At 61.6% G+C, this 25,474-nt stretch overlaps 1 protein-coding gene across 2 annotated transcripts; it reads right to left on the reverse strand.

Annotated features, from left to right (window-relative positions):
* Positions 1-955: 955 nt before the first annotated feature.
* On the reverse strand, positions 956-23,875 carry RTF1 (RTF1 homolog, Paf1/RNA polymerase II complex component). Of its 2 annotated transcripts, none has more exons than XM_029077911.2 (18): positions 23,732-23,875; positions 10,492-10,602; positions 9,590-9,737; positions 8,778-8,982; positions 8,522-8,636; positions 7,937-8,048; positions 6,898-7,036; positions 6,572-6,749; positions 5,793-5,875; positions 5,352-5,439; positions 5,142-5,249; positions 4,339-4,416; positions 3,444-3,565; positions 3,275-3,332; positions 2,827-2,904; positions 2,506-2,601; positions 1,744-1,855; positions 956-1,079 (listed from the first exon to the last, which is right to left on the reverse strand). In XM_029077911.2, the coding sequence occupies exons 1-18, from the start codon at positions 23,807-23,809 to the stop codon at positions 973-975; spliced, it is 2,016 nt and encodes a 671-aa protein (XP_028933744.1). In that variant the 5' UTR covers positions 23,810-23,875; the 3' UTR covers positions 956-972. The 2 variants fall into 2 exon arrangements, with proteins under 2 accessions (XP_028933744.1, XP_028933745.1); XM_029077912.2 differs by lacking the exon at positions 23,732-23,875 and adding an exon at positions 18,305-18,611.
* Between the last annotated feature and the right edge of the window lie 1,599 nt (positions 23,876-25,474).

A 25,474-nucleotide genomic window follows, 5' to 3' on the forward strand; every position in this document is an offset into this window, starting at 1 on the left:
GGCACGGGGTAGGGGCGGGGAGGGAGGGGACTGTCTGCGCAAGTGGCGGGGGGTGGGGGGGCTCTCCGAGGGCTGAGAGGTGAGAGGAGTGGGGCCGGGGGGGGCGGGAGGCCGGAGTAGTGGGGCGAGGGGAGGCCGGTGGGCCCAGTCACACAGCTACAGCAGCCAGGCCCGGTTAGTAAGAAGAACTACATTTAATGAGTTTCTTTCCTGCGGTTTCGGAAAATCTGAAACGGCCGTAGAGAACCACCAAAGACGGGTACAAAGAACTGCGGCTTAAAAATGATAAAAAACACCTGGAAAAAATCCTCACGCTTGCACGCGCGCCCACGGGTCGGCTCACACGCAGACACACACACACACACGCACGCACACGCGTGCACACGCACTCACGCGCACCCTCCCCGAAAATGTACACTTTGGGGGCGCCGGTTTGTGAGGACTCCCCCATCTCCGGCGCGGCGAGCGAGAGGCCGGGCCCGCGCTCGTCTCCGGCGAAACCCGGGGTTCTGGTGCCAGCGTGGGCATCCGCTGCCCCCCCCCGCCCCGCCCCCGGAAACTCCAACTCCGTGGTAATACTGATCACGGGCGCGGGGTGGGATGTTTTGGGGGGACGGGGACAGGGAGGGGGGCGTCCCGGCAGCCGGGTGGGTTGGGGGCGGCGGGGGTTAAAGTAAAAAGCCGAACTCAACCGAAAGACAAGGAGAGATCCCGAAGGCGTAGACCCACGTCGGGGAGGGGCGGCCGGGGAGGGGCCCCCGGGCGGGTGGACGAAGGCGCTCTGTACAGTTTTATGTTACAGGTGACCGGCAGTCTGACGAGTCTCCCGCCCTCTCGGCCCCCGCCCCGACTCGGGCCGGGCCGGGGGGGGGGGGGGGGCCGCGGGCCGGAGGGGGCCGGGGGGAGGGACGCTGTGATGGCGCATGCAGGGGCGGGGGCGGCAGGCCGGGGGCGGGGTGGGGGGGCGGGGGCTCAGATGAGCCCCCGTCGTTTCTTGTAGTCTTCCAAGTTCAGAGACCTGCGGGGGGCGCCGTCCTTGGCGGGGGGGGCTTTGGAGGTGATGGCCAGCGTCTTGGACTCTGCAGGGGGACAAGGAGTCGGGGGAGTGGGGCATCAGGCGTCCGGAAGCCCGCGGGGGCACCGGAGACGGAGGGGCGAGCGGGCGGGAGCGGACGCTCCTCCGGCCTCGGTCCCTCTCGCCCACGGTCTACCCCGGGGCCCGGAGCGAGCTTCTGCCCGCCCCCAGAAAGCTGCGCCCCCGACCCCCCCCCCCCAATTCCGAAGCTCTCCGAAAACCTCTTCCAGTCGGAATCGCTCTCTAGTGCGCCCGGGGGGCCCGAACCCACCGACCGCTTCCTGTTTCCCGCACTTCCTGACGCCCTCTCCTCGCACCGGTGTCCGCGTGGTAAGTATTTAACGGCATTTAAACGCTCACTGCCCGTCAGGCGCCACACTGAGAGCTAGGGGAGAGGCGAGCTCATCGGGTCGGACGCGGTCCCCGTCCCGGGTGGGGTCCGCGGTCTTAATCCCCCGCGTCAAGGATGAGGCCACTGAGGCGCGGGGGAAGTGAAGCGACTGGCCCGAGGTCACACACCGGATGAGCGGCGGAGCCCGAGTCAGGACTCGGGTCCTTCCGACTCCATCGAGCGGAGCCCCTCACGCGGAGGGAACGGGCGACTTCTCCGGCGCTTAGTACCGGGCGGCTCGGTAAATACTCTGGCCTCTCCGGCTCCGGCCGCCTACCTGAGCTGGGGACCTGCAAGTCGATCTTCACGTCGAAGTCGTGCACTTTGAAGAGGTCCTCCGAGAGGTCGCTGGCCGACTTGGAGTTCACGTCCTTGTCCTTCCCCGGCCCCTGGGTGAGGAAGAGAGAGCGCGGGGGTCGGGGGAGGCGGGGAGCCGGCGAGACGTCGCCCCGCGTCTCCGCTCCCCCCCCCCCCCGCGTCAGACGGAAACCCCCCCCGAGGGCAGGGGCGGCCGCGTTTACCCGTCGCTTCCGCCCACCCCGGGGTGGGGAGTCTGGCGGGGTGCGGACCCCACCCGCTGTGAAACGGAAGATTCCTCTGGACCGTGAGCTGCTCTGGGGCAGGGAATGCGTCTGTTGGCGCGCTGTACCCTCCCGAGCGCTTAGTACAGTGCTCTGCACACCGTAAGCGCTCGGTAAATACGACTAAATGAATGAGAGAGGCAGGCAGGAAGACCCAGGAGAGCCTCGTCTCCCGGAGGTGGAGGGCAGGGGAGCCTGGCCCAGCGGTCACCGAGGCCGGGAGGCCCGGGACCCCGGGATCTGCTTCTGTTGCCCAACTGTCCGTTCCAAGCGCTCAGTTCAGTGCTCTGCACATCGTAAGCACTCGACAGATACTAGCGAATGCTTCCGAGAACGCCGACTCCAGGGTCTCCGGTCCCGCCTCCCAGCTCCCCCGAGGGAGGACCGTCCCCGGCCCGCGCCCCGCGAGGAGGGCGGTCCCCGCCGGGGTCGGCCGGAGGGTTCCACCGACGACTCACCTTGCTCATCTCCTTCGGTGCGTCCGGCAGCGCGCCCGAGCCGTATTTTGCGTTCAGCTGGGCCAGGATGGCCGCCTGAACCGCGGGATCCCGGGACTGAGCGGGAGAGAGCGCCACAGCGGCGGGGAGGGCGTGAGCGGCCGCCCCTCGCCCGCTCGTTCCCCCGGGCGGCACCCGCCCGGCAAACGGTGCCCTCCCACCCCAGGGCCCGCCCCGGCACGGGTTCACCCGGAAGCGGCTCCCCGTTTCTTCCCGGCCCGGCCCCCGCCCCCGGCCCACCCGACTCTGGCCCGGCCGGGCGCCCCGAGCCCCTCGACGTACGTTGGAGACGATGGTGGGCTTGCACTGCCTCCTGGTGAACGGATCCATCTGTTGGTTTTTCATGTTGTGACTCTCGGCCTGCAACGGCCAAGAAGGGGTGGTCGGTCCGGCCCCGGGAGAGTCTCCGTCCTTCCCGCCCCGGCCCTCTCGCCCCCCCCCCCACCTGCCACTGTCGGAGGCGATCAAGGAAACCGCTCCGCCTCCACCACCCCTCAGAGCCGCTGCCCGGACCTCCGTCCTTGGGGATTTATGTGAGACGCTGCCGACCGGTGGGGTCTGGGACCCCCACGGCGTCACCCCCCCCGCTCGAGGGGGGCCGGCCGAAGGCGCGCCGCGGACCTCCCCCGACTGGAGGGCCGCCGCGCCCGCACCTCCCCGGCGGCCCGTGCCCTCGCCCTCCGACGCTTCCTCCCAGAAGGCCCCCGGGGCCGCGGGCGGGCTCGCTCACCACCAGCGCCTTCTCCGACTCCACGATGTTCCACTCCCGGTTCCGCTGGTTGATGTAACTGGGGAGCGGGGAGGTCCCAGACCGTTAGCGGGAGGGGGCGAGGGGAGGGGCGGCAGGCAGAGCGCCCGGGGCCGCGGGGTCGGGGCGGGCACCCGCGGGGTCGACTCACCTGATGGCAGAGATGTTCTTCGTCCGCTGGCGATCGAGGGCTTCCGCTCTCTCCTCCAGCTCGTTGAGCTGGTCCTGAATCTGTTTGGCCTTGTCCTGGTCTCCCAGGTCTTCCGCCATGGCCTGCAAGAGCACCCGGCCGGCGGGCGGCCCTCAGCCGGACCCGGTGGTCAGCCCCGACCGCCTGCCCCAGGGGGTCTCCGGCGCGCTGCACGCGCCGAGCGCTCGATGAACGCCACCGAACCAATGAACCGACACCCCCACCGGCGGCTTGCAAGAGCGACCCGCCGGAGGACCCCAGTGGCCGGAAGGATCAACCAAATCCCGGTGTTGACTCGGCGCTGCTTTCGCGCGGAGCACTGAGCTGAGCTCTCGGGAGAGGACGGTACCACGCAGTTGGCAGACGCGTTCCCTGCCCGTGATGAGCTCACAGTCTACGGGGGCAGACGGGCATCAGCCTAAATAAATGATCGATAATGCCTAATTTAAAGACACGCTCGTAAGCGCTGCGGGGCCGAGGGTGGGGCAGATATCAGACGCCCCCAAGGTCACACAGATCCAAGAGCAAGACGGGGCCAAGGCCCCTGCTCCCCTGGGCCACGAAGGCGCCAGAACCGCTCGCTGCTAATAATCACCGTGGTATCCGTTAAGCGCTCGCAACGTGCCGGGCCTTTACGAAGCACCACGCGGGCCTCACGGTCTTCATCCCCACCGTACGGATGAGATAACTGAGGCCCGGACAAGTGAGGTGACTTGCCCGAGGCCACAACCGCAGACAAGCGGCAGGGCCGGGATAGCCTGCGTCCTACCCGCTAGGCCGTGCTGCTTCTCGTGCCAGCCCAGCCGCCCTCCCCCGAGCCCGGGCTCACGCCCCTCGGTCCCGCCAGCCCCGTCACCTTCTCCTTCAGGAGCTGCGTCTTTTTCATGGCATAGTTGGGCGGGGCTTTCCGGAACCTCTCCTTCTCTTTCACGATCTGCAAAGGGCATCGGGGGCAAGTCGGGGCGGGTTCACGTCCGAAGACTTTCTGCGGGGGGGGCCGGCCCCCGGAACCCCGAGGGGCGCCCGGCCCGCGTGGCCCCGGCTCTGCAGACGGGTGCTCCTCGGGTCGCCTCACTCCGCTCGCACGGTTTTTCGGGCCCGGGGGACGGCAGAGTGAGCCCTCTCCGTCAGCTGGGGCTGGAGTCCTCGAGGGGGCTTTGGGGACTGGGTGGAGGCCGGCGTAGGGGGCGTGACTAATAATAATTAATAATAACCGCGGTATTCGTTGAGCGCTTTCTACGTGCCGGGCACCGCACTAAGCGCCGGGGCGGATAGGAGATGATCGGGTCGGACGCCGCCCGTTCCACGTGGAGCTCACGGGCTCGATCCCCGTTTAACAGGTGACTGAGGCCCGGAGAAGTGAGGTGACCCGCCCGAGGTCACCCGGCAGACAAGCGGCCAGAGCCGGGATTAGAACCCACGACCTCCCGTGCTCTATCCGATAGGTCACGCCGCTTCTGCGGAGACGGAGGACTCCCGAAAGCGGGTTCCGGTTCCCGGGGGGGCTCGGATCACCCCACCCGCCGGGTCGTGACCAACGCGGCGGGCGCCCCGGATTCCCGCCCGCACTCGGGACCGGTCACCCCTTCATCCCGCCCCCGCCGCCGATCGGGACGGACGCGAGGCGAGTTGGGACTCCCGGCCCCCGCGGCCTCTCACCTCTTCGATGTCCTGGTCGTTGAACTTATAGTTGAGGGCTTCTTTGATGGACACCTCCTTCTTGTTGATCTCGTCCAGGGTGGGCAGCTGCATGCCAGCGGAGAACATCTGGCCCAAAGAGCCCGGGGGACGGGGGGGAGGGGTCAGGGTGGGTCCCGGGACAGGGCCCTCACCCGGGGGGACCTCCCTGCTCCGCCGCTCCCAACTCACCGCTTCCTTCCACTTCATGAACTCGCTCTCCGTGAACTCCTGGTTGGAGACGAATTCCAGGCGGAAGACCCGCTGGTCGCTGCCGTGCCTGGGCGCGGAGGGGAGGGAGTCCGGTCCACTCCGGCCCGCGCGTCGCCGCCCGCCCCACCCGGGACCGCGACCGGCGGCGGCGGGAGCCCCGGGAGGGGACCGTCCCCGGCCCCGCCCGGCGAGGGCTCCCGGGTGGCCGGGTCACCTCTCCTCGCACCGTCGCCCCGGGTGGGGCCGAGACCGTATCTGTCTTGTTTAGCCCGGACTGACCCTCGCGCTCCGCCCCCGGCACACGCTTCACGAGAGCCATCGTCATTCCTCCCGTGATCCCCCGGGGCGGACGTCCCCTCAGTGCCTGAGGGGAGGGAGAGCGCGGGGACGGGGAAGGAGGCGGCAGCGCCGTCTTCTCACCGCAGCTGCAGCCCTTTGTTCGTCCGCGTGCCGCCCAGCTGGTAAACCTTGGCCGTCTCCACCACGCCGGTGATCTCGGCCACCTGGGCGGAGGGGGGGCAGGGGGAGGTTCAGCTGGACGCGGGCTTCCGGGAGGGCTAACCTCCGCTCGGACACGGGCGTGAACCTCCTGCCCGGCCCGGCTGGGGGGCGGGGGCGTGCGCGCCGGGAACGGGGACGTGCGAACCCGGTCTCCCGAGGGAGCTGGGCGTTCCAGCTTCTTTCGGGGGTGGGGGGGATGACGACCCAGGACCGCCGTCGGTGCCGGGGCCGAGCCCTCGCGAGCCCGGTCGGCCCCCGGCTTTCTGCTGCCCCGGCGGGGACCCGGGGGGCCCCCGCCCCGCTCTTCCCGTGGACTCCGAGCGGCTCCCACAGTGAGGCGGGCTACCCAGGGTGGCGAGAGGGGGGCCAGAAGGGCCCGCCCGTGCCCACTCCTCCCCAGGGAGCGGCGAGGCCTAGTGCAAAGAGCCCGGGCCTGGGAGCCAGAAGGACCCGGGTTCTGATCCCGGCTCTGCCGCCTGCCTGCCCTGTGACCCTGGGCGAGTCACGTCACTTCTCCGGGTTCCCTCACCTGTAAAACGGGGATTAAGACCGTGAGCCCCGAGTGGGACAGGGACCGTGCCCAACCTGATTACCTCGTAGCTCCCCCGGGGCTTAGTACGGCGCCTGGCACATAGTAAAGGCTTAACAGGTACCATTACAAAAAAGCAAAGAAATCCCCGCGTGGCCCGACCCCTCACCCGGTAGACAGGCTTGCTGTTGTGGTTCCCGATGCCGATGCGCACGAAGCAGCCGGTGACCGTCTTGGCGAAGAAGGGCATATGGCACCAGCGTTCCAGCTTGTGCCGCGACAGCCGCACCCGGTTCAACTCGTCGGGCAGCGACACCGGCTGCGATTTGGGCGGGATCTCTTCTTTCCTGGGCGGAGCCGGCCAACGGGTCACGGCCGCGGAGCCCGGCCGGGGAGAGGGGACCCGGGGGGCGCCGAGGAGGTGACCCGCCCCCCCCCCGGGGGGAGGCCGGGTCGGAAGCAAAGCCGCCCCTCCCACCCGCCTCCCCGACTCACTCTTCCTCCTCGTCGGAGGACGAGGACCGCGACGAGCGATCGCTCTTCTCGCTGGACTTGTCGTCCTCCTCCTCTTCCTCCTCGTCGTCCGAGTACACCTCGCTGGTTTTCAGGGGCTGCTTCTTGGCCAGCAGCTCGGCTGGCGAGGAAAGGGACGCCTTGGCTCCCGGCCCTCCGGGACCCTCTGGGTCCCGGGGAGCCCCGGCTCCACCGTCATCATCATCACTGATATCCCTTGAACGCTTACTGCGTGGAGAGCACCGGACTAAGCGCTTGGGAGGGGACGCTGATGCAGAATGGATTTTTTTTTTATGGTATCCGGTGGGCGCAGGCTGTGGTGCCAGGCGCTGTACTAAGCACTGGGTTAATCAGGTTGGAAGGCCGTCCTTTTCCCACACGGGACTCACAATCTCAATCCCCACTTTACAGATGAGGTGACCGAGGCACAGAAAAGTTAAGGCCCAAGGCCCAAGGTCACGTAGCAGACAAGTGACGGAGCCGGGGTTAGAACCCGGGTCCTTCGGACTCCCAAGCCTGTGCTCTATCCGCTGGGCCACGGTCTCTCTTCACGACTCCCCGACCGCAGGGAGCTTACGGTCTAGAAGGGGAGACAGATATTCATAAAGGTTTTCTTTCTTTACGTTAATGACCGAATCTGCCCCCTGTGGGTCCGTTAGAGGGGGGGGGCATCGGAGAGGGAGAGAGACGGCGAGGCTGGAAGTCGGCGCTCGGGCCTGGGAAGCGACACGGTCTTGTGAACGGAGCAGGGCCCGGGAGTCAGAAGGACTTCCCGGCTCTGCCGCTCGTGAGCTGTGTGACCCCGGGCAAGTCGCCTCACTTCTCCGGGCCTCGGTTCCCTCATCTGTAAGATGGGGATGAAGACTCGTGAGCCCCACGTGGGACACGGACTGCATCCGACCTCATCACCTGGTGCCCACCCCAGGGCTAGGTACAGCGCCCGGCATATAGACGGCACGCAGATACCACAGGAATAAGAAAAAATGGGGGAGCCCCCGGCCCCCGCCTGCCCTTCCCTCACCCGTTCGGTTCTTCCTCTTCTCCCGCTCCGCCTTCAGCTCCTCCATGGCCTGAGATTTCTTGTCCAGTTTCTCATCCCGCTTGGAGCGTCGCTCCTTGTTGTGGGACATCACCTGGGTGACCGGCGGAAAGGGGGAGGATGAGGAGAAGAAGAGGGGTCGGGGTGGGGGCAGGGCCCGATCCGTCGCCCCCCCCCCCGACCCCAAACTCCTTCCCCGGGGGAGACCAGAGAGACGAGGGGGCTACTGACCCCAGAAGGGGACTGCCCCGTCCAGGAGACGCACGGGGAGTCAGACTCAGCCGAGGCCCCCGCAAGATGGGGCAGATCCAGCGGGGGAAGACGGGTAGCGGAGTAAGACCCAGTCAAGGCCCCCGAACGTCGGGGAAGACAGAGCTCCGACTCATTACAGAGTCCCCTGCCGTGGTTTGGTCGCCGTCCTTTAATGGGATCTTCCGGTCTGGAGGGGTCTCGAGCCCGGCACAAGCCAGAGAGCTCCAGGCCCAACAGCTTCGGCCGGGAAGGGAGCGGAAAAGAGTCCCCCGTTTCAGTGCTCGGGGTGGACGCTGACCGTCCCCGGCTTCCCACCTGGGACTCCTGGATCTGGGTGAGCTTCTTCTTCTCCTGTTCTTCCTCCTGTTTTTTCTTCTTTTCTTTCTTCTCTTTCTTCTTGGCCGTTTTTAGCTTCTTTTTGATTTCGAACCTGGCGGCAGAGAGCGGGGATTCGGCAGCGGAACGGAGGGACGGGGCCCCGGGGGAACACCAGTGCCTCACGTGCGGCGGGGTGAGCGTGTGTTTGTGTATTTTGGGGGGGGGAGGGGGCCGCAGGACCCTGGGTCCCTACCTCCTCTTGAGCACCTCGCGCTTCTCGATGCGATTGAACAGCTCCTGCTCGCGCTCCTTCTCCGTCATCTGCTCCAGCCGGGCGCGGTCCTCCTCGTCCCCCATGAGGTCCTCGCCGTAGCCATCGTGGAACTCCTCGTCCTCGGACGAGGAGTCCGAATCGGAGCTGGAGGACGAGCTGTTGCTGTCGGAGTCGGACACCTCTCCTGGAAGGCAAGCCCCGGTCAGCTGCGTCGCGCCGAGGGGGGGAGCGGGGCGAGGGTCTGGCCGCTGGACCTCTGGGAAAAAGCGCCTTGCGGACAGGGAATGCGTCTTCTGTATTGTACTCTCTCAAGCGCTTACTACAGCGCTCAGCACGCGGTAAGCACTCAGAAGACTAACTAACCGGCCGAATGGCCCGAGCCCCCAGAGTCAGGCCAGGGTGGGTGGCGGGGTGATGACCCTCATAGGAGGGTGCAGGGGGAGAGGGGTGGCCACCTGACTCATTCATTCATTCAATCGTATCTACTGAGCGCTTTCTGTGCGCAAAGCACAGTACTGAGCGCTTGGGAGAATATAACAACAAACAGACGCACTCCCCGCCCGCAACGAGCTCACAGTCTAGGTGGACCACCCACCGTGGCCGAGCGGGGCGGGGAGCCGCTCTGGCGGTTGGGAGAGAAGCCCCTGGCAGAGCCGCCGGGAGGAACGAGAGCCCGGCCGCTCCGGGCCGGACGGGGCGGCTTCAGAACCCGCCCCCCCGCTCGCCCGAGCGTCCGGGGGGGGGGGGGGGGTCCGTCGGCCTGGGGAGACCGGCCGGCTCGCCCCGCTCACCTTCCTCGGGGGCCGAGCTCTCCGCCGAGCTGTCCTTGTCCGAGCTGCCCGACGAGGCGGCCTTGTTCAACTGTTTCTTCATGGCTCCTTTCTTCTCCGCCTTCCCCGCCCTTCCCTTCTTCTTGTTCTTCGAGCCGCCGACCGTCCACTGCGGAGAGAGCGGGGGAAGGAAACTGAGGCCGGCCCCTGGCCATTCTCCCCGGCCCGGCGGGGACGGGCCAAGCGACGCCTCTCCCCCCTTCGAAGCCTTACCGGAGGCCCACCTCCTCCAAGAGGCCTTCCCCGACTAAGCCCTTCTTCTCCCACTCCCTTCTGCGTCGCCCTGACTTGCGCCTTCTGTTCTTCCCCCTTCCCGGCCCCACCGCGCTCACGTCCGTATCTGTCGTTTGCCTGTGCTGACGTCTGTCTCCCCCTCCGTAGACTGTAAGCTGGCGGTGGGCAGGCAATGCGTCTGTTTACTGTGGTATTGCCCTCACCCAGGCGCTTAACCTCCCGAATGCACATACCCCCTCGCCCGCCCCCGCGGCATGGCCCAGGCCCGGACGTTAGGAGGACCCAGGTTCTAATCCCGACTCTGCCACGTGTCTGCTAGGTGACCTTGGGCAAGTCGCTCCTCTGAGCCTCAGTTCCCTCATCTGTAAAATAGGGTTTAAGAGTGCGATCCCCACGTGGGCCAGGGACTGGGTCCAACCTGACTGACTTGTATCCACCCCAGCGCTTGGAAAGGGGCTCGGCAGGGTCGGCGCTCAACGAGTGCCATAATTATTATTATTACTTTTAACGCTTCTGTAGGTCACGGCACCGCCGCTCAGGGAGGAAGAGCAAACGTCCAGCCGCCTTCTTGGGCGAAGACCGGCTTCCCGGCCCTCGAGCCCGGCTACGGCCGGCCCCCCGAGACCCACCTCGTCATCGCTGTCCGAGGTCTCGGAGTCGGAGGAGGCGGCGGGCTGGCTGACGGGCTGCTCCTTCTCCTCGGAATCGCTTCTCTTCCTCTTGGCCAGGGACAGCAGCTCCTGCGGGGACAACGGGAGCCCCGCGGGCCGGCTCGGTGGACGCCGCCGCCGGCCCAGCGCCCGCTTCCCGCCGCTGGGGCCGGTGGGCGGACTGGACCGGCCGGCGGCCGCTCTCCCGGGACCAGAGCGGGACTCGGTCAGACTTCTCCCCGCTTTGGGAGCGGCGGCGGGCGCCAGGATGTGGCGCGGCGCCCGAGTTCTGCCGCCGACTCCCCGACAGCCAGACCGACCCCCAGCCTGTGGCATCGGCGAAACCAAACTCACCCCCGGTGCCCGGCTCCACCGCCCCCAGGCCCAGATCCGCTTTCTGACCGCACGGGATTGGGGAGGGGATGGCGGGAGAAACCGAGCTGACCTCCAGCCGCCGTGGAAATTCCTTCCCATGGCCAGGGGTGCCCGGGCTCCCCCCACCCCACCGCTGCCCACGTTCTACTGGGGAAATCAACCAACGCAGGTGGCAACTGGCTTCAATTCCTCATCGCCCTGAACTGGGGGGAGACCTGCCAGTCTGACCTAAGACGACTGAGCATCCATCTATCTATCTATCTATCTATCTATCTATCTATCTATCTATCTATCTATCTATCTATCTATCTATCTATCTATATCTCTACGATTCTATCTATTTTGATGGTATTGATGCCTGTCCAATTGTTTCCTTTTGCTGACCGTCTCCCCCTCCTAGCCCGTGAGCCCGTCGTCGGACAGGGACGGTCTCTGTTCCCGAACTGTACTTTCCAAGCGCTTAGTACAGTGCTCTGCACGCAGTAAGCGCGAAATAAATACGACTGAACGAATAAATGAACTTGGGCTCAGCCTCACCCCTCTCCCGCGCTGTCCTGGAATAAAGTGGGGTGAGAGAGACGGGGGGAGAGACGGAGAGAGACCGAGAGACAGCGAGAGAGCACCTTGGCCAGTCAGCCCACCTCCCCTCCCCATCTCTGGAGCGGGGAAAGTTACTAAAGTTAAGAGTTCTACGTCCTCTTCCTCGTCCTCTTCCTCCCTCAGCCAACTTTCCTTCCCTTCCCTTCCCAGGTCGTGTCGGCCTTCACCCTCCCGGAGTTTCCCGGCAGCGGGACGGGGAGCCTTTCGGAGGAACGACCTCAAGGCAGGAGAAGCATGGGAAGAGCCCGGGCCTGGGAGTCAGAGGCCCTGGGTTCTAATCCCGGCTCTGCCGCATGTCTGCCGTGTGATCTTGGGCAAGCCACTTCACTTCTCTGCGCCTCAGCGACCTCGGATGAAGACCGTGAGCCCCACGCGGGGCGACCTGATGACCTTGTATCTGCCCCAGGGCTTAGAACGGGGCTTGGCACACAGTAAGCGCTTAATGAAGACCATGATTCTACCCTAATTATCATTTGTTGTGCCTCAGTTTCCTCACCTGTAAAATGAGGATTAAGACCGTGAGCCCATGTAAGACAGGGGCTGGCAGCGTGGCTCGGTGGAAGGAGCCCGGGCCGGGGAGTCAGAGATCACGGGTTCAAATCCCGGCTCTGCCGCCTGTCAGCTGGGTGACTTTGGGCAAGTCACTTAACTCCTCTGTGCCTCAGCGACCTCATCTGGAAAATGGGCATCAAGACTGTGAGCCCCACGGGGGACAACCCGATCACCTTGTATCCTCCCAGTGCTTAGAACGGTGATGTGCACATAGTAAGCGCTTAACAAATACCATCGTTTTTGAGAATCAGCGCGGCTCAGTGGAAAGGGCACAGGCTGGGGAGTCGGAGGTCAAGGGTTCTAATCCCCGCTCCGCCGCTTGTCAGCTGTGTGACTTTGGGCGAGTCACTTAACTTCCCTGTGCCTCGGCCACCTCATCTGTAAAATGGGGATGAAGACCGCGAGCCCCACGGGGGACAACCTGATCACCTGGTATCCCCTTGAACAGAGCTTTGCACAGCCATCATCATCATTATTATTAGCTTGTATCTATCCCGGCATTTAGTACAGTGGCCTGGCACATTCATAAGCGCTTAACAAATACCAATCCAATTATTAGCAGGGGCCTTAAAAATTCACATTGGCGGGGGGGGGGGGGCTTCTCTCCTCTAGGAGCAGGAGCCATCGGAGGGCAGGGATCGCCTCTTCACAGGCCGCGTCCGAGGCTTACGATCACGGTCTTTAAGCGCTTACTACGTGCCAAGCACCGTTGTCCCTGGGTCCCCTCGGCCGTTACCTGGGCACGGAGTGGCACCTTCTGATAACCGATCGGGCCCCGGGGCCCCCCCCGGGGGGCTTCACCTCCAACACGGGCCGGATCGGCGTCACGACCCGATGGGAGGCGCCGGTCCCCGAGCCGGGCCGCCCTCTGCCCCATCACCGCCGCCGCCTGCGCTGTCCCGTCTCCCGAAACCGCTTGAGTGCTCGAGGGAGTACGGTGCAATAGATTCCCTGCCCACAACAGGCTGACGGTCTAGAGGAGGGGGAGACTGACATCGACACAAAAGAATGATAGAAACGGACCTAAGAAACAGGGGGTTCCTACGGGCTACCAGATAAACTTTCCTCAAGTCCCCCTGGGGGTCTCGGGGGCGGTCCCGGGGGCTCCCGTTCCTTTCAGATGTCTGGGAAAAAAGTCCAACGGGCCATTTTGTAGTCATTTCGGTACACGGGGCCTGACCCGAACCAGCCAATCCATCGACGGTATTTACCGAGCGCTTACTATGTGCGGAGCACTGGGCCAAGTGCTTGGGCGAGGAGAGTGCAGCAGAATCAGCGGACGCTTTCCCTGCCCGTAACGAGCTTACGGTCTAGAGGGGGAGACGGACACTGGTACGAATAAGTAATTGATAATATTCCATTTAAACCAGCAACAATCAGACTCCAACCAAAACTCGAAAACACACCCCCACACAACCGTGGACTGTAAACTCCTTGTGGGCAGGGAATCTGTTATAGTGGACTCTCCCGAGCGCTTAGGACAGAGCTCTGCACACAGTAAGCGCTCAATACGATTCACACACATTCTTTCCCACCCAACCCCCCAACTTCCCCGCGGTTAGACTAGTGTAGACGCCTCTGAATCCACCCTGCAGCCCGGATCACCCCGCACCTATGTCCATGTCCTTAATTAATTAATTTATTCATATTCACACCTATCTCCCGCTCTAGACTCTAAGCTCCTTGTGGGCGGAGAACAGGCCTGTCAACCCTGTTGTGCTAGCCAATCACATTTTTGGGGGCGCGGACTGTGCGCAGAGCACTGTACTGAGCACTTGGGAGAGTATCACAACGCAAGAGATCCAGCCCCCGGCCACGACGAGCTTACGGTCCAGGGAGGCAGAGAGGCATTGATAGAAATAATTAATATTTCAGATGTGGGCTTGAGAGCTGTGGGGCCGGTACAGCGCAACAGAGATGGGACTTACAGCCTACTGAGAGGCAGGAGCGGGCGGGGGAGTCGGAGGTCGTGGGTTCTAATCCCGGCTCTGCCGCTTATCAGCTGTGTGACTTGGGGCCAGTCACTTCACTTCTCTGGGCCTCAGTTCCCTCATCTGTGAAATGGGGATGAGGAATGGGAGCCCCACATGGGACAGCTTCGTTGCCTTGTATCTACCCAGTGCTTAGAACAGTGATTGGCACATAGTAAGCGCTTAACAAATACCAAATTATTATTATTGGAGGCGCAAACAATCTTTCCCGGGGGGAAAGACGGGACGAAATTCCTCCCAGGAGCGGGAGGGTGACCTAGCGGCAAGCGCCCGGTCCTGGGAGTCAGGGTTCTCATCCTGGCCGCGACCCTTGCCTGGTGTGCGACCTTGAGCAAGTCACTTGACTTCTCCGTGCCTCCGTTTCCTCAACTGCAACACGGCAGTTCCACCCCTGTTCTCCGTCCTAATTAGACTGGGAGCCCCACGTGGGACCGAGACCGTGTCCAACCCCATTACCTTGTCATCGGTCGTATTTACTGAGCGCTCACTGTGTGCGGGCCACTGTACTAAGCGCTCGGGAGAGGCCAACAGAACGACAGACATATTCCCTGCCCACAGCGGTCAGGAGGGACAGACAGGGTCTTGTAGCCACCCCAGCGTTTAGATCGGAGCGTCGCACGTTGAAAGCGCCGAACGAATAGCATCCTTACTAGTCTCCGTGGATCCTACATTCCAAATGCTAAGATTCCCGACCGGGTCGACGGATTTGGCTTTGTCCTCCCATCCCTGCTCCCACACCCGCCGCCGCCGACCCCTCCACCAGAGCTCAGCCCCCGGCCCTTCTAACCCCTCGGGGGGGGGCTGGGACCCCACAAGGAACAATGGGCAGCCACAGTTCGGGAGCCGGGCGGGGGGGGGAGGCCGGGCGACGAAATAATCACTCTTCCAGCCCCGCAGAGGCCTCGGCCAGCGAGAGATTGTGTAAGACGCGAGGCAGAGCTGTCCGGGAGACACCGCCCGTCTTTAACTGGCACAGAGTTTTTCAAAGCTCCGGAGAAAAACCGCCGGCAGTAAATTCACCCGCTGTTTCTTTTCTGCCTTGCCCCCTCGAATCGGCCCCGACCACCGGGGATCCTCGGTCCCCATCCGTCGCCGGTGGGTGGGGGGGGGGGGCCGGGCTTCTGAGCGAGCGATGCCCGGTTAGTCGGAGACCCAGCGGCCACCCCGTAATCTCCCGGGCGCTTGGGAAGAAACCGCACGCCGTTTCGAATCCGTCCATCGACGGCACTTACCGAGCGCTTACTTTGTGCCCCGCGCTGTCCCAAGCAACGGGGAGAAGACAACGCGAGAGAATCGGCGTGGCCTAGTGGCCGGGGCGTCAGAAGGACCTGGGTTCTAACCTTGACTCCGCCACTTGCCTGCCGTGTGAGCTCGGGCAAGTCGCCTCACTCCTCTGGGCCTCAGTTACCTCACCTGTAAAATGGGGATTAAGCCTGGGAGTCCCCTGTGGGACCGGGTCCGACCTCCTTAGCTCGTATCTAGAGCTCACTACGCTGCCTGGCGCAGAGTAGGTGCTTAACAAATGCCATTTAAAAAAAAAATAGAGCTGGAAGACGCGATCCCTACCCAAGGAGCTTAGTGGTAAAGAGGGAACGCTGCTAATCTTCCCGAATGTTTTTCACGCGGGGGGGGGGGGGGTCGGGGCTCCCCCGTCTCCCTTACCCCATCTTTATCCGAGAGAACCCAATATTACTACCGCCGCCAGTGCCGGTATTTATCGATCGCTTATTATGCGTCGAGCACCGTTCTAAGCGCAGGGGGAGAGCCGAGCCGATCGGGTTGGACACCGCCCCGTCCCACGTGGGGTTTACAGGCTTCACCCCCATTTTCCACATGAGGGAACCGAGGCCCAGAGAAGTGAAGCGACTTGCCCGAGGTCACAGAGCGGGCAGGTGGCCGAGCTGGAATCGGACCCCAGGTCCTTCCTACTCCCGGGGCCGCGCTGCTTCGGGAATGCGACAAACCGAAGCCGGATTCCTCGCGCACGCTACGAAATTCAGCCTGTTCCCCCAAATCTACCCAGGCGATGCAAATGGGGTGGGTGTGTAGGAGGGGAGAGGGGGCATTAATGAGAGGCACAACCGTCCAGATTTCCTGACCTCTGAGCCCCCATTTCCTGACCTGCTGGGGAGAGGGCAGGGAAGCAGATTTATTTTCCACCAGGGATCTTCACCGGGTGTCGGCGAACCGCTGGGAGAGCTCCAAAGCATCATAAAAGGTTTTAATCATCATCGGCCTCAACGCGACGCTGTTCTGTTAAGAGCTTGCTAGGCGCCCCGCGCTGTACTAAGCCGACAGAAGATAATCAGGGCAGACCCACTGTCCGGCCCAAAGGGGACGCACGGTCTAAAGGGGAGGACGAGAAGGTCCCGAACCCCGGTTTGAAGATGAGGCGGCTGCCGCTCGGAGAAGCGACCCGCCCCGCGTCACGCGGAGATCCGGCTTCGGGATTGGAACCCGGGTCCTCCGGCTCCCAGGCCTGTGCTCTCGCCCCAGGCCACGCTGCTTCTCGGGGTAAGGGCTGGGGAGGGAGGGAGAGGGGGCGGCGCGTACGTTGCTGGGTTGCCTGATGAGGTTGGGGCGTCCCAGGTCGGACGGCGAACCCCACGTCGGACGGGGGCCGTGTCCGACCCGGTTAACTTCTATCTACCCCGGCGCTCAGTACCGTGTCCGTAGTAAGCGCTTAAACACAAAAGGGAGAGCGGGAGCTGGGGTCGGCATGCAAGTCTCCCGGCTGCAGACTCCTTGCCGAGCCCCGCCGCAGAGCCCGGGCGTCAGAAGGCCCCGGGTTCCAATCCCGGCTCCGCCGCCCGTCTGCTGGGTGACCTCGGGCAGGTCGCTTCGCTTCTCGGAGCCTCAGTTCTCCCATCTGTAAAACGGGGATCGAGACCGTGAGCCCCGAATGGGACAGGGACTGTGTCCGACCCGGTGCTCTTACACCTCCCCCAACGCTTAGGACAGCACCCGCACAGAGCGGCCGATCAGAATGCCATCTCCCTCCGGACGGGCTCACGGATTTTGAGGTCAGTAGTCCAGACACCGGAACGAATCCGAAACCCGCGGGCACCTCGGGATTGTCTCTTCCCCTCAGAATGAAGGACCCCCCCGCCCCGAGCCAAAGAGTCCGGAGTGGCGATTCTTCCGCCGGGCCCCCCACCGGTCTCCCCAGTTTTCTTGGGCCCCTCAAAGGGCCGGCTTCTGACAGTATTCCCGGGAAACTCGGGTTCCCGGCCCAAGCAGCTTCGGAATGCGAGAGCCAGGAACCGGCAAAGGCTCTTTTCCACCTCGCCACATTTTTGTCGTTCCCCCCAAATGGAAGGAGAAAAGAAGAGCAACTGGGAGGAAAGATGGACTAGGCGGATGACGGCGAGCCGTCGACCGAGCGCTTGTTGTGTGCCGAGCACTGCGCCTGCTTATTCTCACGCCGTGCTCTCCCAAGCGTTCGGCTCTGCGCACGGTAAAGGCCGAACACGACCGAATGAACGCGAGACTGAGTGCGTGGGAGAGTTCGCCTGAGAGAAACATCCCCCGTCCACAAGGAGCTTACAGTCTCCCGGTGGGGAGACGGACGTTAAATTATAGAGAGGGGAGATGGCAGAGCGTGAGGATTTAAGCGTCGGGGGGCTCGGGGGGGGGCTGAATATCAAGGGTTTAAAGACCGTGAGGTCGACGTGGGCAGGGAACGCGTCTGTCTGTTGTTACAGTGGGCTCTTCCGAGCGCTCGGTACAGTTCTTCGCAAACAGTAAGCGCTCAATAAGTACCATCAAATGAAGTTTAAAAGGCCCGGATCCAAGCGCGAAACAGGCCAACTGCCTTGAGGGGAGGCTGGGGGTCTAAAAGCCTACCTCCGGCCCCCCTCATCCTGGAAACATGCGGTCCGCCCCCGAATCCTTCCCCCGCGGCCCCATGTGGAGAGGGGAGACAGAGCCCAACCAGAGGGGAAATGCCTTTCGGTCCCCAGGCCCGGGACGGCTCTACCCGCGCCGGATTTACGACCCGAAGCCGCTAAAAAAAAGTTCAGAGAGGTCTCGCGGCGCACTCCCCTTTTTAATTGCGTCTGGAAACACCAGGCCCCAAGACAGTTCCTACTGGGGCTGCTTCCCTCCCAAGTATTCAGTCCGTTCAGACGGCGCCCACCACAGCTAAGAGCGTCGACGACCCGAATCCATTACCGTGAATCGCCCTCCTCAAGGGCCAAGGACCCCTAGGGCCCCTCCGGACCTAGTCGACCCCCAGGATTTAGGGGATTTTATTTCTCTGCTCCGCCGCCTACCTTTCGGGCGTCCCGCCGGAAGGGAAGATAGGCGGAGACGCGGAGAACGTGAATACTTTTTGCAAAACCCGCAGCTAGGGAGAGGAAGCCGGAGCTAATGTTTTAGATTTCAAGAATGAACTTCAGCCCTCTTTTCTGGCTGCCTTTGGCTGCGGTGAGATTCCTCACGGATCCGGGGACCGTCGTCGTCCCCGCCCCGTAAGAAAATCTCCAAAGATTCTTCACCGATTCCACCCGACGTGGGTCCCGCGCGCGTCACGTTCACCTCCAGGTCGGACGGAGCCGATCGCAGCGCGACGAAAGACCCGCGGTCTCCGCGGCGGCGGTTAGGGGAGTTCGCCAACTTGGACCGTTAACGACCGATAACGGCGACGGCGGCGACGAAGCAACCGACGCCGATAGTAACAGTGGGCTTTATTAAGTGCTTACTTGGCCCTAAGCAATGTGCTAAGCCCTGGGGTAGGTCCAAGGGGATCACGTCAGACCCAATCCCCTTCCGCGTGGGGCTCCCACCGTTAACGGGGCCGGACGGCAGGTATTTTAACTCCACTTTACAGACGAAGAAACCGAGGCACGGAGCTCCGACTTGCCCAAGACCAGCAGACGCGTGGGCCTCGAACTCGGGCCCTGCTGACTCCCGGCGCCGGGCCGGTCCCGGGACTCAGAAGGACACGGGTTCTAATTCCGGCTCCGTCGCGAAACCCGGGGCAGGTCGCTTCACGTCTTCGGGCCTCAGTTCCCTCACCTGTAAAATGGGGATTGAGAGCGCGAGCCCCATGGGGGACGGGGACTGTGTCCAACCTGATGAACTTGGATCCACCTCGGCGTTCAGTACAGTGCCTGGCACAGAGTAGGCGCTTAATAAATACCGTCACATCACCAGGCCTCCACTCCACCCGCACTACTTTATCGGCATCCTTTTCACTTTCCGCCTCCACCGAGGTCCCCGAATTAAAGGCAACGTGGCTCAGCGGCAAGAGCCCGGGCTTGGGAGTCAGAGGTCGTGGGTTCTAATCCCGGCTCCGCCACTTGCCAGCTGGGTGACTTTGGGCAAGCCACTTCACTTCTCTGCGCCTCAGTGACCTCATCTGGAAAATGGGGATTTTCCTGTGAGCCCCACGGGGGACGACCTGATTACCTTGTATTTACCCCCAGCGCTTAGAACAGTGCTTGTCACACCGTAGGCGCTCAACAAATACAATCACTATCACTGTTATTATGATGACGATTCAGGGTGGCTTTACCCGTCACCCACAATCTCTGCCTCTTGTCAGTCCAAACCCTTCTGGTTCGTGGGTCTTTTTTCGTTCGTTCAATCGTATTTATTGAGCACTTACTGTGTGCAGAGCACTGTACTAAGCACTTCCTGCTCCCTTCCGTCCCTGAGGATCCCACACCGAACCCTGGCAGACGCCAGTCGGCCCCCCGCTGCCCAATTTCCCTTTCCGTCGAACGTCCGCTGGTGTACACCAGGAGAGAACAGATCCCGAGTTCGGGGGGGGGGGGGGGTCACCCTGGGTGCCCCCCATTCAATCACTATTTATTGAGCACTTACTACGTGCAGAGCACTTACTGATCGCTCAGGAGGCTACAACAGAGAAGCAGCGTGGCTTAGTGGAAATAGCCCGGGCTCGGGAACCAGAGGACGCGGGTTCTAATCCCGGGCTCTGCCACTCGTCCGCTGTGGGACCGTGGACAAGTCGCTTCACTTCTCCGGGCCTCAGTTCCCTCATCTGGAAAATGGGGACGAAGACGGTGAGGCCCACGTGGGACAGCCCGATGACCTCCCATCTACCCCAGTGCTTAGAACAGTGCTCGGCCCAGAGTAAGCGCTTAACAAATACCCTATTATTATTACAAGAATTATTATAATTACATATTATATAATTATATTATTATTATTACAGAATTAGCAGGCACATCCCCTGCCCCCAACCAGCTTTCGGTCTGGGGGCCGGACAGGCCGAATAACTAATTTATAATCGTTCATTTACAGCACCGCCAGCGCGGTGTGGCTGCGAGTAAGAAGCAGCGGTGCGGCTTAGTGGAAAGACCGCTTGGGAGTCAGAGGTCGTGGGTTCAAATCCCGGCTCCGCCACTTGTCAGCTGTGTGACTGTGGGCGAGTCCCTTCACTTCTCTGGGCCTCGGTTCCCTCATCTGGAAAATGGGGATGAAGACCGTGAGCCCCATGTGGGACAACCAGATGACTGTGTAACTACCCCGGTGCTCGGAACAGTGCTTGGCGCATTGTAAGCGCTTAACAAATACCATCACTATTATTATTATTATTATAAAGAGACACGTCTCCGTCCCAGGTGCAGGGGACAACTGGGGATCGGGAGTGTGGGGCTCAAGTGGGGCCGGGACTGTGTCCCTCCCGCTTTGCTGGGACCCAGCCCAGCACTTGGTAATAATAATAATAATAATAATAATGATATTTGATAAGTGATGACTATGTGCAAAGCACTGTCCTAAGTGCTGGGGGGGGGATACGAGGTGATCAGGTTCTCACACGTGGGGCTCGCAGTCTTTATCCCTATTTTGTAATAATAATAACGATGGCATTCGTTAAGCGCTTACTATGTGCGAGACACTGTCCTAAGCACTAGGGGGATAGAAGGTGATCAGGATGTCCCATGTGGGGCTCCCAGTCTCCATCCCCATTTTAATAATAATAAATAATCATGGCTATTTGTTAAGCGCTTACTAGGTGCGAATCACCGTTCTAAGTGCTGGGGGGGGGGGGAATAGACGGTGATGAGGTTGTCCCCCATGGGGTTCCCCGTCTTCGTTCCCATTTTCCAGATGAGGGAACTGAGGCGCAGAGAAATGAAGTGACTTTATAAGAATAATAGTGACGGTATTTGTTAAGCGCTTACTCTGTGCCAAGCACTGTTCTAAGCGCTGGGGTGGGGGGGGATACAAGAGAATGAGGTCCCACGTGAGGTTCACAGTCTCCACCCGTTTTCCAGATGAGGGAACTGAGGCCCAGGGAACTGGGCACAAGGTAAGCGCTTCGCAGATGCCATGATAATTAATAATAGGTGTTATTAGAATAGAATTAAGTTATCTGGGCCAAAGTGACAACAACAATAATAATAATAGTGATGGTATTTAAGTGCTTACTCTGTGCCAAGCACTGTTCTAAGCGCTGGGAGGGATACAAGGGAATGAGGTCCCATGTGAGGCTCCCAGTCCCCATCCCGGTTTTCCAGATGAGGGAACTGAGGCCCAGAGAACTGAAGTGACAATAATAATAATAATCATCATGATGGTGTCTATTAAGCGCTATGTGCCAAGCACTGTTCTGAGCGCTGGGGTAGATAGAAGGGGATGAGGTTGCCCCCCGTGGGGCTCCCAGTCTTCATGCCCGTTTTGCAGATGAAGGAACCGAGGCCCAGAGAACTGAAGTGACTTAATAATAATAGTGATGGTATTAAGCACTTACTCTGTGATAAGCACTGTTCTAAGCGCTGGGGGAGGGGGGTACAAGGGCATGAGGTCCCAGGTGAGGCTCCCAGTCTCCATCCCCAGTTTGCGGATGAGGGAACTGAGGCCCAGAGAACCGAAGTGACAATAATAATAATAATGATCATGATGGTGTTCGTTAAGCGCTATGTGCCAAGCACTGTTCTGAACGCTGTGGCAGAAAGAAGGGGATGAGGTGGTCCCCCGGTGGGGCTCCAATCTTCACGCCCATTTTGCAGACGAGGTCACTGAGGCCCAAAGACCCAAAGCGACCGTCCCAAAGTCACCCAGCTGCCAAACGACTGGAGGGGGAGGATTAGAACCCACGCCCAGGCCTCCCCAACGGCCCCCTCCCGCAGATCGATGCTTTAAATAATCGATGACCAATTACTTATCGGCTCTTATCGGTGTCCGTCCTGCGAGCTCCTGGGGGGCGGCGGACGCGTCTGCGGATCCCGTCCTCATCCCACCTCCTCTTATCAATAATAATAATAATGTTGGAATTTGTGAAGCGCTTACTATGTGCAGAGCACTGTTCTAAGCGCCGGGGTAGACACAGGGTCATCAGGTGGTCCCACGTGAGGCTCCCAGTCCCCATCCCCATTTTACAGAGGAGGGAACTGAGGCCCAGAGAAGGGAAGCGACTTGCCCACAGTCACCCAGCTGACAATAATAATAATAATGTTGGTATTTGTGAAGCGCTTACTATGTGCAGGGCACTGTTCTAAGCGCTGGGATAGACACGGGGGGATCAGGTGGTCCCACGGGAGGCTCCCAGTCTTCATCCCCATTTGACAGATGAGGTCACTGAGGCCCAGAGAAGGGAAGCAACTTGCCCACAGTCACCCAGCTGACAATAATAATAATAATGTTGGCATTTGTGAAGCGCTTACTATGTGCAGAGCACTGTTCTAAGCGCTGGGGGAGACACAGGGGGATCAGGTGGTCCCACGGGAGGCTCCCAGTCTTCATCCCCATTTGACAGATGAGGTCACCGAGGCCCAGAGAAGGGAAGGGACCGGCTCGCGGTCCCCCAGCTGACAAGTGGCGGCGCCGGGATTCGAACCCACGACCTCGGCCTCCCCAGCCCGGGCTCTCTCCACGGAGCCCCGCTGCTTCTCTGGGCAAATCAATGCCCACTCTGGTAGTATTAATGAATGAATATCGGGGAAGCAGCGCGGCTCCGTGGAAAGAGCCCGGGCTGGGGAGTCAGGGGTCGTGGGTTCGAATCCCCGCTCGGCCCCTTGTCACCTGGGGGGCTGTGGGCCGGTCGCTTCGCTGGGCCTCAGTTCCCTCATCTGTCAAATGGGGATGAAGACTGGGAGCTTCACGTGGGACCACCCGATGACCCTGTGTCTCCCCCAGCGCTTAGAACAGTGCTCTGCACGTAGTAAGCGCCTAACCAATACCAACATTATTATTATTACTCCAGCACTCAGAACCGCGCTTGACCCAAAGTCAGCGCTTCACAAACACCAAAAGCAAGGCGGCTCAGCGGCGAGAGCTCAGCCTTGGGCGTCCGAGGTCACGGGTTCGAATCCCGGCTCGGCCCCTTGTCAACTGGGGGTCCGGGTCACTTCGCCGGGCCTCAGTTCCCTCATCTGGAAAATGGGGAGGAAGCCTGGGCGCCTCCCGTGGGACCATCCCATGACCCCCGTGTCTCCCCCGGCGCTGAGGACGGGGCTCGGCGCGTAGTGAGCGCTTCACAAAGACCAAGATTATTGTTAATGACACCTCTGACGAACGAGTAACGAGGCGGGCGCGGGGGGGGGGGGGGGGGGGGCACGGGGGGGCGGGGGGCGCTCAGCACGCTCGGTGGGGGCGGAGCGTGGTGAGCGCGGGGTGGGGGAGGGGAGGCCCGAGGCCCTTCGGCCCTTCGGCCCTTCGGCCCCTTCGGCCCCTTCGGCTCCTCGGCCCTTCGGCTCCTCGGCCCCTCGGCCCTTCGTCCCCGCCGCTACCTGGTCGAGGTTCTCGTCGCTGGCGCTGTCCTCCGTGTCCGAGTCGATGACGACGCGCCCTTTCCGCTTCTTCACCATCCTTCCCGCGGCCCCGGCCGCCCCTCACCCTGCGCGCCACGCTCCGCTCCTCCTCCTCCCTCCTCCTCCTCCTCCCTCCTCCTCCCTCCTCCTCCTCCCCGCCGCTCGACCCACACAAAGGCGACCGCGCATGCGCCATCCGCGCCGCCTCTTCCCCCCCGCGCGCGCGGGCACGCCCCCCGTGACGTCACCGGGACCGCCCCCGCGAGGGAGGGCGGTGACGTCGGGGGGCGGGGCCGGCGCGCGACGCCCCGAGGGCGGGAAGCACGTGGCGGACGCGTCGGGCCCGCCCCTCCCCCTTCCCCTCCCTTCCTTCCTTCCTTCCTTCCTTCAACCTTCATTCATTCATTCCTTCCTATTTATTGAGCGGTTACTAGGTGCAGGGCACCGGATGGAGCGCTTGGGAGGGACAGTTAGGCCACGGAGAGAGACCGTTCCTGCCCAAAGACGGGCTCGAGGTCTAAATCGGGGAGACGGACGACGAGACAAGTTGTCTGGCGTCCATAGCCTCAAGATCCATTCATTCATTCATTCATTCCTATTTATTGAGCGCTTGGGAGGGACAGTTAGGTCACAGAAAGAGAGACCATCCCTGCCCAACGACAGGCTCACCGTCTAAACGGGGGAGATGGACAGCAAAACAAGTAGTTTGGCGTCCATATCCTCAAGATCCATCCATCCATCCATCCATCCATCCATCCATCCATCCATCCATCCATCCATCCATCCATCCATCCATCCATCCATCCTTCCATTCCTATTTATTGAGTGCTTACTAGGTTCAGGACACTGGACTGAGCGCTTGGGAGGGACAGTTAGGCCACAGAGAGAGCGACCGTCCCTGCCCAACGACGGGCTCACCGTCTAAACGGGGAAGACGGACAACAAAACAAGTAGTCTGGCGTCCATATCCTCAAGATTCGTTCATTCATTTAATCATCATTATTAAGCGCTTACTATGTGCAGAGCACTGGACTAAGCGCTTGGAAGGTACAATTCGGTAACAGAGAGAGAACCATCCCTGCCCAGCGACGGGTTCACGGCCTAGAAGTGGGGAGTGAGACAACAGAACAGAACAGAACAGAACAGAACAAGTAGTCTGGCGTCAATAGCATCAAGATAAATAGAATCATCGATATAGACACATCATGAATAAAATAAATAGAGTAATAAATAATATATATAAATGGGCCCAGTGCTGTAGGGAGGGGAAGGGGGAAGAGCAGAGGAGGGAGGAGGGGGAAGGGGATGGGGGATGGAGGAGGCCTTCATTCGTTCTGTCCTATTTATTGACCGCTTACTGAGAGGATGATGATAATGATGGTGGTTGTGAAGCGCTTACTATGTGCCCAGCACCGTTCTAAGCGCTGGGGGGAGATGCGAGGTCGTCAGGTTGTCCCACGTGGGGCTCACGGTCTTGATGATGATGATGGTGGTGTTTGTTAAGCGCTTACTGTGTGCCAAGCCCTGTTCTAAGCGCTGGGATAGATACAAGGCAATCGGGTTGTCCCCCGCCCTGTCTTAATCCCCATTTTCCAGATGAGGGCACTGAGGCCCAGAGAAGTGAAGTGATTTGCCCAAAGTCACACAGCTAATAAGTGGCAGAATTAGAACCCACCACCTCTGACCCCCCAGCCCGGGCTCTTTCCACTGAGCCATGCTGCT

The sequence above is a fragment of the Ornithorhynchus anatinus genome, chromosome 13 (genome assembly GCF_004115215.2).
Source record: "Ornithorhynchus anatinus isolate Pmale09 chromosome 13, mOrnAna1.pri.v4, whole genome shotgun sequence".
NCBI classification, from domain to species: domain Eukaryota; kingdom Metazoa; phylum Chordata; class Mammalia; order Monotremata; family Ornithorhynchidae; genus Ornithorhynchus; species Ornithorhynchus anatinus.

Excerpts from the sequence above, each read along its gene's own strand:
- RTF1 (XM_029077911.2), bottom strand. The coding sequence starts at position 23,809 with ATGGTGAAGAAGCGGAAAGGGCGCGTCGTCATCGACTCGGACACGGAG. Across the intron at positions 6,750-6,897 it reads TCCTCCGACGAGGAGGAAGA|GAAAGAAGAGATCCCGCCCA; the intron begins GTGAGTCGGGGA and ends GGCTCCGCCCAG. Across the intron at positions 1,856-2,505 it reads CACCGAAGGAGATGAGCAAG|GGGCCGGGGAAGGACAAGGA; the intron begins GTGAGTCGTCGG and ends TTCCTCACCCAG.